The 11,439-nt window shown below is 50.7% G+C and overlaps 1 protein-coding gene across 2 annotated transcripts in view; it reads left to right on the top strand.

The window, feature by feature from the left end:
* Pes1 (pescadillo ribosomal biogenesis factor 1) overlaps positions 1–11,439 on the top strand; it is a 16,376-nt gene extending 4,937 nt beyond the window's left edge. The window contains exons 2-15 of one of the 2 annotated variants that reach the window (XM_055624238.1): positions 624–703; positions 1,579–1,732; positions 2,851–2,960; positions 4,952–5,123; positions 5,210–5,299; positions 7,598–7,714; positions 7,810–7,884; positions 8,266–8,352; positions 8,508–8,638; positions 8,989–9,114; positions 9,205–9,389; positions 9,815–10,002; positions 10,093–10,251; positions 11,062–11,439. In XM_055624238.1, coding sequence (XP_055480213.1) covers positions 624–703; positions 1,579–1,732; positions 2,851–2,960; positions 4,952–5,123; positions 5,210–5,299; positions 7,598–7,714; positions 7,810–7,884; positions 8,266–8,352; positions 8,508–8,638; positions 8,989–9,114; positions 9,205–9,389; positions 9,815–10,002; positions 10,093–10,251; positions 11,062–11,145 — 1,758 coding nt within the window. In that variant the 3' untranslated portion in view covers positions 11,146–11,439. Of the gene's footprint in view, positions 1–623; positions 704–1,578; positions 1,733–2,850; positions 2,961–4,951; positions 5,124–5,209; positions 5,300–7,597; positions 7,715–7,809; positions 7,885–8,265; positions 8,353–8,507; positions 8,639–8,988; positions 9,115–9,204; positions 9,390–9,814; positions 10,003–10,089; positions 10,252–11,061 lie in introns of both variants that reach the window. The other variant, XM_055624237.1, reaches the window with a different exon arrangement.

Raw genomic sequence — 11,439 nt, 5'->3', positions numbered from 1 at the left:
CTTTCTTTCTTTCTTTCTTTCTTTCTTTCTTTCTTTCTTTCTTTCTTCACTTTTATTTTATGTGCATTGGTGTTTCGCCATGTATATCTGTGTGCTGGAGATTACATACAGATCTTGGGGTTACAGATAGTTATGAGCTCTTGTGGGTGCTGGGTTTTGAACCCAGCTCCTCTGGGAGAACAGTCAGTGCCCCCAACATGCTGAGCCATCTCTCCAGCCTCCAACCCCAGCTTTTAAGGTGTGTGACTTGAATGGGCTGTTTTATTGAGCTCGTTTCTTTGCTGTGAAATAGGCAATTCTGATGGCGCTTATCCCACAGGCTTGTGAGGATGGAGTGAAGTCAGTTGTGGCATCACTATACTAGACAGGATATAGAGCTGGTGCTAAGTACTTCAAGAGCCCAGTGTCACGTGCATGCACGTCTCCTCAATGCTGGCCGCCACAAGGACAGTACGAAGCTCTTTTGGCAGGTCATCTCCCTCCCTGCAGCAATCCCCATCCCAGAAATATCTCTGCCACCTACCCAGAATCTTAGCTGTCTCTATAATTCGCTTATTCTAGACTTGGAAGCCACTCACTGCAGTCGTCACTAACAGAGAATTGTTTGCTTTTTCCTCCCTCAGTATGAACGAGGCTCTGCCACCAATTATATCACTCGAAACAAAGCCCGGAAGAAGCTGCAGCTGAGCCTGCCTGATTTCAGGTGAGTATGGAGGGTGGAGCAGAATAGGGATTGTGTAGGAGCCTGACATAAATGCACAGTGAAAACTCCACCACCTCCCAGCCTTAACTTGAGCTGCCTTAGGCTCTGGAATATTCTTCTTCCTCAGCTCTTTCTAGTGAGCTTTGCTTTGCCAGTTGAGGTCTGAGGAGAAATCAGAGAACTGGCTCTTTACCTTGGCCTGTCTGAGTGTTTACCCTTTACCTCCTCCCTTCTGACAGGAGACTTCCTGAATCCTACAGCTAGGCACTTTTGTAGAGTCAAGTCCAGCTATCTCTGCAAGTCTGTGGGTTTTTCCATCAGGCTAATCCTGACCTCTGCAACCTCCCCTCTCTGTGTGTGTGTTACAGTTTTCTGTTTTGAAGAGAATTTTCTGTTGTTTGCTTGTGTTTTTGTTTGTTTGTTTGCAGGGGTGGACATTGAACCAGGAGCATCACACATGCTACTCAGTACTCTGCCACTGAGCTTTATTCCCAAGCCTGTTTTTTTCTGTTTGTTTGTGACAAACTCCCATAGTCCAGACTGTCCAGACTGCCCTGAAACTTCTGTTCCTCCTGCCTCAGCGTCCCGAGTGCCAGGAGAAGTGCACCACCGTGCTTGGCTGTCCCTCTTAGAATGCTTAGCCCTCTACCTTTTATATGTCTGAAATGTTGACTTCTCAGTATGGCAGTTCCTGATGTAGTGGCCTGCCAGCCTTTGTCAGTGTCCTGTCTGCATGTACTGTGTGTTTAGGAATTTGTGGTCATCAGACAATCCCACTTGAAAGATCTCTAAGCACAAAATCCCATGCTTCTTGGTCATTCTTGATTTCTAGGCCCAGCTGAGGCTTTGCCCTTAATAGATGGCTTATCTTCCAGGCGGCTATGCATCCTGAAAGGCATTTATCCTCACGAGCCCAAGCATAAGAAGAAAGTTAACAAGGGTTCCACAGCAGCCCGAACATTTTACCTCATTAAAGATATCAAATTTCTTCTCCATGAACCCATCGTCAACAAATTCCGAGAGTACAAGGTGAGACCTGGGCTTTGGGTTTGCAGCTGTGTGACTCACTGGCCGTGGACAGCTCCCTGATCCAGGAGGTCAGTCCTGGAGAGAAACTCCAAAAGGATGCCTCCAGGGTTCAGTGAGATTGCCTGTGTAGAAGTCTTTTGCACAGGATCTGCATATAATTGTTAGCCAATTCTGTCCACCTCAAAAAAAAAAAAAGATTATTACTATTATTTTTTGCCCCCAAGGCAAAAAATTTCAAAGGCTTTCTGGTGCTTTCTATGCTCCTTGCCCTCTTATTCTACCTCTTTGTGAGGTTTCTCCCAAGGCACCTGGGCTTCAGTTCCATACATAAACATTAATACTCCGGTGCCACAGGGACAGCAGAAACCCATTTCCACTGTGTGCAGAGACTGGAAAGTAGACTAATTGAAGTTAAACTGCTGCCTCTGGCTCCTCTGACTGGAAGCAGGTTCTACAAGGAGTGGACGCCACCTGCTGGTCAGCAAGAGTCTGGGCAGCAGCTGTGGCTGAGTTTTGCAGCTACATCAAACAGTGCTAGAAGCGGACAAGCAATGGGAAGTGTGTCTAACACCTGCTGTTTATAATCCCACATACTGTTTGGGCTTCTTAGGAGTCCTGGGGCTGGTTTGAACAGTTCTTGGGAGGAAAAACATTTGTTGGTTTGGTAGATGTAGCCTTATAGTTTATCTCAGGTGTTTTTTCTCTCTCTCTCTGACTGACTCTCTGTCTCTCTCTCCTGAGTAGCTTGTTATCCATAGAGGTAAACAGCTAGTTTTTGGGTGGTGCCAATAGGAGTGTGCAATAAAAGCTAGCCCTTCTAGCCATGATCTGCCTCAATGTAAAACAGGGTTAATACACCTTCTCTTCCCTCTTCCTAGTGTGGTGTCAGCAATATCTGTTCATCAGAGGGGCCCCCGGGGCTAGCTCTGGTCACTGTCATGGGTCTGGGCTCCATGGAGTTGGCTATTTGGCAGATCTTGGGTGAGGGGCCTGATGGCACAGGTACATGGCTGTGACCAGACAGAAGGCATAGAAAAGACCCCTGCCCCATGTATGCACCCTCCACGGAGGAGACATTCAGAAGCCCTTGCCACAGCCGTGATGGTCCCTTCCTCCAGGTGTTTGTTCGGAAGCTCCGCAAAGCCTATGGGAAGAGTGAATGGAATGCTGTGGAGCGCCTGAAGGACAATAAACCCAGCTACAAACTTGACCACATTGTCAAGGAGCGGTGAGTGCTGCATTGCTGCTGAGCATTGTCCTGGTGCTAGGGACTTGCTGGGGACAAGACCAACACTTGCCTGACAGAATTAGACTGAAACTCAAGCTAGCAAGTCGGTGGCATGACTGAGTCGCACTGGGTAAAGTTCTCTGTCTGCTGCAGAGAACTGTGCTGTATGGTAAGGTTACACTGATTACATACCCAGAGAGATCTCTGGAAAATGACCTGTTTGAGCAGAGACAGCAGCAGAGATAGGCCCCATGGTGGGAGAGCCAGAGCCATGGTGAGAGAACTGTGGTGTTAACTGTTTCTCACTCAGCCTTCTCAAAGTCCCTCCACTTCACTAGCTAATCAGGGATTCCTGCCTCTTCAGGCAAATTTGGCAAAAGCTTGAAGACCCTTCTAGTTCCCACACTTTGGATGGAATGTGTTTGGTATCTACTGGCTAGAAGCCATCATTGCTGCCAAATATTCTTCAGTGTTCATAATAGTTGCCACAACAGAACACTTTGGCGTGGAGCTGAGCAAACTCCTAGACTAGTATCTATTCTATGGAAGGATGGTCTAGGCACACTTAGTCCCAGAATAAAGAGCCTAGCTTTCTTCCTGGGATATGGAAGAAAAGGCTTTGGCCTGGGAGATAGCAGTTGGTATTAAGAACTGGATGGCCAGAGGACAGGGACTACTCTGAGCAAGTCCGCGTCACTAACAGACATTTTGTCCTGCCCATGACACAGCTATTATGTGGAAGATATTGTGGCTTCATTCACAAAGCAGAGAGCATCTGGTCTCAGCCAGAAGCAAAGCGTAGGGGACCAGGTAGTCCAGGAGAGGTGTAAAGCCCTGTAAAGCACATGGTGTTAGCTTTGTTTACAGAGTGGAAAGCTAGGAAGTGGCACCAGGGAGGCCAAGGGAGCTTCCTGCCTCTGCCTCGGAAACCTAGACAGTTGCCCCATCACCTGCCAGCTCCCTGCTAGGCCTTCCCTTCATGTTAGCCTGGCTTTGAAGACCCAGCAGGCCTCTCAACTCATTTGCAGCAAGCAGTGTTATCTGGGGCCTGACCCTTCAGAGCCCTTTACGACATGGCAGATAACATCATTATCATCCTCCTTTTGAGACAGAGTTCTTCTTTGTAGTCCTGGCTATCCTGGAACTTGCTATGTAGACCAGGCTGGCCTCAGAACTTGCCTGTCCTGCCTCCCACCTGCTGGGATAGAAGGCTTGTATCACCTCCACCTGATCTTCCTTTTTTCTTTTTTTAAATTATTTTTTTTATTTTTCCTTGCTTTTTTTTTTTTTTTTAATTCACTTTACATCCTGGTTGTAGCCCCATCCCTCTCCCCTCCCAGTCTCCCTTTCTCCTTCCGTTCCTCCATTGTTGCAGTTGTTTTTTAATGGTTTTTTGAGTCAGGATCTCATTACAGCTCTGGCTGTCCTGAAATTCACTCTGTAGCCCAACTCCCAGAAATCTGCCTTCCTTTGCCTCCCAAATGCTGGGACTCAGTGTCTTTTCTGTGTGCCACACTTCTGTCGCTGTTTGGAAACCATCACAGCAGTGGTGCCTCTTGTCCAGGTGACACTTTGTCTTCTTCATTTAGCATGGTGTTCCTGGAAATACACTCTTACTCTAACTGACATGGTCCCAGCCAGCACTTCACATTGGTTCTGTCACTTACACGGATCTGGATGTTGAGAAATAGGAAGACAAGACCCACTCAGGTGACCTGTAGCCAACTTGATGCCCTCTCATTCACAAAAGGTGACAAGTGGCCAAGGTTCCTGTGCTGTGTCTTGAGGTCATCAGAATTTACTGGAGCAGCCAGTTCATCAGTGGTTACAGGATTGTTTGCAGGTGCACAGCCAGCCGTGGGGAAGTTGTTACCACCAGCATGTTAGGAAGTAGCTATGGCAGTGCTGGGCTTGTGTGTCAGGGCCTCCAGGTTGAGTCCTTTGGAGCCCCACGGAATAGGCTCACGAGCGCTGCTCTCACCACCCTGCAGGTACCCCACGTTTATCGATGCTCTGCGGGATCTTGATGATGCCCTGTCAATGTGTTTCCTCTTCTCCACCTTTCCACGGACGGGCAAGTGCCACGTGCAGACTATTCAGCTCTGCCGCCGGCTCACTGTGGAGTTCATGCACTACGTCATCACTGCCCGAGCCCTGCGCAAGGTGACCCGAGCTTCTCCCTGGGAGCCCTGGTCCTCTCCTGTCTGTCACCCCTTGGTTTTCATACTGTCTCCCCCTTTCCCTCCCAGGTCTTCCTGTCCATCAAAGGCATTTACTATCAGGCTGAGGTGCTGGGCCAGCCCATCGTATGGATTACACCCTATGCTTTCTCCCATGATGTAAGTGTACCTATTGAGGGAGCCTTGTGCTGGTTCCTGGAAAGGTGTGGCTGGGGTTTTGTCCCCCAATTGTTGGCTGCTGTTCGGGGTTGTGGTGGGCAGGGTAGGGAATGTGCTCTATAACCCAGTCAGTCAATAACAATGATGAGTCACAGAAGTCTACGTTAGTATGTGCACTCTGACTCAGGCTAATCCTAACTACGCTTGTCCAACTGCAGCACCTCTGCTAGAGCCATGGTTCTCAACCTTCCTAATGCTGCAACCGCTCATACAGTTCCTCATGTTGTGGTGACCCCCAACCATAACATTATTCCACTGCTACTTCAGAACTCATTTTGCTGCTGTTCTAAATCATAGTGTGAGTGTCTGATACACTGATGGCCTTGGGTGACTCATAGTAAAGAACCATTTGGTAGATGACCTTGGATATGTTCCTTCATCTTTCTGCCTCAGTTAATAATGTGCTACCACCTCAGCCTTGCCATGAGGACTTCAGGGCAAAGAAGTCTTGAAAGGATCTGATACTGAATGGGTGGCAGTCTTTGTGGCTGAGTGGGCAGTGAGGGTAGCTCTGGAGGCTTTTGTACAGCTACCACCTGGATCAAGAGGCAGAGCCCAGCCCTCCTCTCAGACCCACTCGGGTCCTTGTTGCCACTCTGCCGTGGACATGGCATAACAACAGTGCTTCACTCCTCTCTGCCCTGTCCTCCCCACAGCCTGGAGCACAGGGTGACTCCAACGAAGGGAGCACATAGCACTGCCCTGCCTCTTACTAGCTTCTCTTTAGGTCCTTGGGATTGTTCCTAGGGCCCTGCTAAGAGCCCTGATCTTAGCTGGGTTTGCCCCCTGAATTGTCTGTCTGTGGGCTATACTTGGCCTCCCTTCCTGCTTGTTCATTAAGCAGGAACTGGTACCTTGCATGGAGAACAGTTGTTGCAGAGTGAACTCAGGCCCTGTGTCCCCCCGGGCTGCAGGGGGTATCTGAAGCTGGAACCTGCCCTGTCTGTGGTACACTGTGGTACACTGCTCTGTCTGTGGAACTTGTGTCTGGACAAGATGTGGCCTTGGAGCTCAGCAATTCCTTTTTCAGTTCCTTGAGGCAGGCTTGGGGAGCCAGGGTGCTTGGCCCTTCTTCCCCTCTCCATTTCTCTGCTCCTCCTCCTTCCTGCCTTACTTCTTTGGCCCTTTCTGTCTTTCCTTCTCTCTGATGTAGAACCCCCATGATGCTCAGACTGGTCTTTGTGTGTCTTTGGAGTGGTGAATAGGGCCCTGTGAGGGCCAGCCTCCACACAGCTGGCCCTGGGGGAAGGGCATGGGCTGCCCATGCCTCCTTCCTCCCAGCTTGCTGCCAACTGCTTCCTCTCAGCAAAGGGTGCTTGTAACAAGGACCCACATGTGCCCCTCCTCTGGGCAGCCAGCACTGGGCATACAGCAGTGGAGGCAGGGTGTACCTACCCTGCTCAGTACTATGGAAAATGGAGTTTGTGCTTAAATGCCTACCAGGAAAAGCCTGGTGGTATAGGTTGTGGCCTGGTAGCAAGATGGAGAACTAGCTCAAAGTTATGAGTGCCCCAAGCTGAGGGGATGTTCTGAACATTGTCAGTTTTGACAGTTCTTAGAAATGTTTCTTATATACTGTGTGCCTCCCAGTGTTTAGCAAGGCTTGGTGGGGCTCTTGGGGAGGCCTCTCTGAGGGTGAGGCCATTCTAGAGTTGAGACTCTTGGGTCCAGTTTGTAGAGGTAAGCTGTGTACTTCTCTGCCTGCTGGATGGCAGCTTGGGAAGGTGGTCTGCCTCTGCCTCTGCCTCAGTCATGGGTCCTTAGGCTGGGTCAGAGATGGAAATGCTAAACTCTGAGCTTCATCACAGCCTCTCTAGTGTGTGGACGAACTGAGTCTTGTTCACCTGCTACAACTAGCCACACTGACTTTCCAAGACACCTGCTTCAGTAGATGTCTGTCGCCTCTTCTGGATTCTGGGAAGGCTGCCTTCCTAGTATTCCCTGAAGCAGATCTTAAACACATTCTGGGATGAGTGGTGGTGAAGCTGTTTGCTCTGACTTTGTCCCACTGACAATTGAGGAGTGGGAGGGCCAGGAGGAGGTAGGGTAGGCTGCCATGGGGTACGGTGGACCAGTTCCCCTCTTGTCTATCCTGGCTCCCCTTTACCACCTGGGAACCCATAGCCTTTGTGGCCTCTGTCCAGAGCCTCACTTGTGCTTAAGATGCCTGTGAGTGTAACGCTTACCTCCGCCCCTTCCCCATGCTAACACTGCTGATGTGTCTTCTTACACCTCCAGCATCCAACAGACGTGGACTACAGGGTCATGGCCACCTTTACCGAGTTCTATACCACTCTCCTGGGCTTTGTCAACTTCCGCCTCTACCAGTCACTCAACCTTCACTACCCACCCAAGGTAGAGCCCTAGCACCTTCTCACCTAGCTTGGATCTAGCCTTTTTAGCCCCACACTGAGGCAAGGGGCTGTAGTTGTCTTTTTCCCTCTTCCCAGCTTGAAGGTCAAGCCCAAGCAGAGCCAAAGATCAGCGAGGACACATATGCATTGGACTCTGAGAGCTCTATGGAGGTAAGAAGGGCTTGGGGTGGGGCCCATTGGTCCTACATCATTCCAAAAGCATGGTCTCTGTGCCACGGATAGTAGCTGTTTTGGCTAAGAGGATGGTCTTCCAACTTAGCCTTGGAGCTCAGACCCAAATGTGGCCTGGAGCTGTTCCCTCAGAACCCCCCAAGACATGGTTTCTCTGTGTAGCCATGGCTGTCCTGGACTCACTTTTTAGACCAGGCTGGCCTTGAACTCACAGAGATCCAACTGCCACTGCCTCCCTGAGTGCTGAGATTATAGTTCCAGGCACCTCATCCCAATGCCTAGAACTGTTTTTGCTCCACACCCAGATAATGTTTCCTGCCTCCAAGCAGGCCACCTTGCAACTGTGTTCTCCACCCACAGAAACTGGCTGCCCTAAGTGCCAGCCTGGCCCGAGTAGTGGTGCCTGCTATAGAAGAGGCTGAGGCCGATGAGTTCCCTACCGATGGGGTGAGTACTGTGCTGCCTTCCAGAAGTGCGCAGGGTGGGACAGGATAGGGGATGGGCCAGCACCTATAAGCTGGGCTCTAGAAGGAAAGCCGCAGTCCCTGTCTGGTGGTGGAGCTGGGTGGCCTGGCGGTGTGAAGTTTGGCCCTTCTCTGCAGGAGATGACAGCACAGGAGGAAGATCGCAGGAAAGAGCTGGAGGCACAGGAAAAACACAAGAAACTCTTTGAAGGCCTGAAGTTCTTCCTAAACCGAGAGGTGCCCCGTGAAGCATTGGCCTTCATCATCAGGTGGGGAAGCTTTTAGGCAGCCCATAATTCTCTCTGGCTGGACAGTGTTCCCGTCTCCATCCTGGCCCGGAGGTCTGTTGGTAACATGGTCAGGGTGTCCCTCTTCTCACAGAGCAGTGTGTGTAGAGTGGTTGGCCAGACAGATACCTTCAGAGCAGTGTGCTGAGGGGACGGCTCCTGTTTTGTTCTGAGGTCCTTACTGAACCAGGAACACAGGTGTTCTCCCAGACAGGAGGCAGGCACAGGCACTTCCTACAAGGGTGGCTTTGTTGGTAGTAGGTCCAGAGAACTAGCTTCCAGGGCAGGGAGCACATGCCTAAAAGGCTTATTGTTCTTTCCTGCACCTGTAGGAGTTTTGGTGGGGATGTATCCTGGGACAAGTCTTTGTGCATCGGAGCCACCTATGACGTCACAGACTCTTGCATCACCCACCAGATCGTTGACCGGCCTGGGCAGCAAACCCCCATCATTGGCAGGTAGACTCTCAAGGCCCCCTAGGGAAGAAGGGCTCTGGTAATGCAGGGGTACCTCTGGTTGTTCCCATGCGACCTTTCTCTGCTGGCCAGGTACTACGTACAGCCCCAGTGGGTGTTCGACTGTGTGAATGCTCGGCTCCTCCTGCCTGTGGCAGAGTACTTCCCCGGAGTGCAGCTGCCCCCACACCTTTCTCCCTTCGTATCTGAGAAGGAAGGAGATTATATTCCCCCTGAGAAGCTGAAGCTACTGGCTCTGCAGCGAGGAGAAGACCCAGGTGACCTGGGCAAGGATGGGTGGCAGTATGGACAGGCTCCTCTGGGTGGATCTGGCCCCTGTGCCCAAGCTGGCCATTCCCCTTGGCTACAGATTTGGCAGACTCCAGAGAAGAGGACAGCTGGAGTAGAAAGCCCTCAGCCTTTCAAGCAGTTGCAATGCTAGTCTGGGGTTGACATTTGGAGTAGCTGAGCAGAATGACCTAGAGGTTGTCAGTGTTTGCACAGGTAGCAAGAATGAAGGCCTTAGAGTTTACTTTGAAGGCAGCTCAATTAGGGCTGTGGGAGCTGTTGGGGCCATTGGTGGAGCATCATTGAGCTGCCTTTAGAATACAGGTAGGCAGCAGAGTCGGTGCTGGGGCCTGCCTTTACTGTGCAAGGGAAGAGCAGACATACAGGCCTTTCAGAAGTCATGTGCTGTCTGCAGGAAACCTGAAGGAGGAAGAGGGGGATGAAGATGAGGATGAGGACGAGGACGATGAAGATGATGACAATGAAGGTGATGGTGATGTTGCAAGGGAGAATGAGGCAGAGGAAGCCGTGGAAGCTGATTCGGAGGAGGAGGAGGAGGAAGCGCACCTGTCCACCTTGGAGCAGCAAAGGCTAGAAGGAAAGGTAGGGGAGCAGTACTCAAAGCCATGCCTGAGAAGCAACCCATTAGCCCAGAAGCCAAGTCCACTTGCAGCTGTGTTGTTTCCCCAGAAGCCCCGGGTAGTGGCCGGCACCGTGAAGCTGGAAGATAAGCAGCGGCTGGCCCAGGAAGAAGAAAATGAGGCCAAACGCCTGGCCATCATGATGATGAAAAAGCGGGAGAAGTACCTTTACCAAAAGATCATGTTTGGCAAGCGGCGCAAAATTCGAGAGGTAAGTTTTTACCCTCCAATGAGGGGGGCTCAAGACTGTGGGCTGCCTTTTGGACACGCCTGTTTGACCCAGGCCTCTTCCTTTAGAATTCTGGTTGATTTGGTTTTATGCAGCTGGGAATAGAAGCCATGACCTCACTCATGCTAGGCAGTTTCCACCACTAAGCAGCATAGCTGTCCTGAGGATGGGGTTATCCCAGTAGACATAGGAAGTTTTTCTTAAGCTTCTATTTGCCTGTTCACAAAACCCACATGTGACATGTGTGTTAGAGCACTTGGTTAGCTGTAGAAAAAAGGAGAAACCAAACAAAACAAAGCAGATCTTCACTGAGGCCTCCAGAAGTGGTGGCAGCCTTTTGTCGGCGGGGACCTCCACCAGATCCCTCTTAAATAACAGTAACACGGTGTCTTCTTAGTTCTTTTCATGACATGTAGTGGTACCTGTCTCCTGCTGGTAGATATGCTCAGGAAACACCCAGAGCAGACCTGCCAACCTCTGATTGGTTCTTAGGAGCACTGCTTCTGGCTCTGGAAGGAGTCTCCTCCTTGTGCCCTCTCTGCCAGCTCCCAGGGAAGGTTTGAATGGTACTCATCTTCCCTCAGAGGAGCTGGTGGAAGAGTGGGCCAAAATAATGAGCTGTATAGGCAGTGGTAAGGGTTCTGTTCATTCACCCTAAGATTCAAGTTGAGGTCTCTCTGGTAATTTGTTAGCTTCTAGAAGCTCTGCTAGTGACAATAGCTCCAGCAAGGGAAGAGATCCCTCCCTGCTCGCTCCCTCCTGACCCCCAGCCTGAGTTCTTCCTTCTTACAGGCCAACAAGCTCGCAGAGAAAAGGAAAGCCCATGATGATGCTGTGAGGTCTGAGAAAAAGGCCAAGAGGACAAGGCCTGTGTGAGCTTCAGTCATCCCTCACTGAGATTTGGACATGCAGAAGCGAAGCGTACACACCAGCTAACACCCTTCATTCTTTCGGTGGTGTGTGGCCAGCCCGAGCCTTCCATAGGGTTCATGCTGGCATCTGGACAATGAGGCCTCTACCCAACCCAGTTCTTACTCCAGGAGACTGTCTGGCATCCTCATTTTCCCTGGCTTTCTGAAGCCTCCTACCTATCTTTGCGCATCCTGTGCTGTGGAGAAATGGTGGGGAGCTTTTGTTATTAAATGGCTGGACTTTTCGCAGCCAATTGGA

This window comes from Psammomys obesus, unplaced genomic scaffold, assembly GCF_907164565.1.
Source record: "Psammomys obesus unplaced genomic scaffold, mPsaObe1.curated_primary_1811, whole genome shotgun sequence".
Lineage (NCBI taxonomy): Eukaryota > Metazoa > Chordata > Mammalia > Rodentia > Muridae > Psammomys > Psammomys obesus.
Note: the sequence above shows the minus strand (reverse complement) of the source record. Positions and strands in the feature narration are given on the sequence as shown.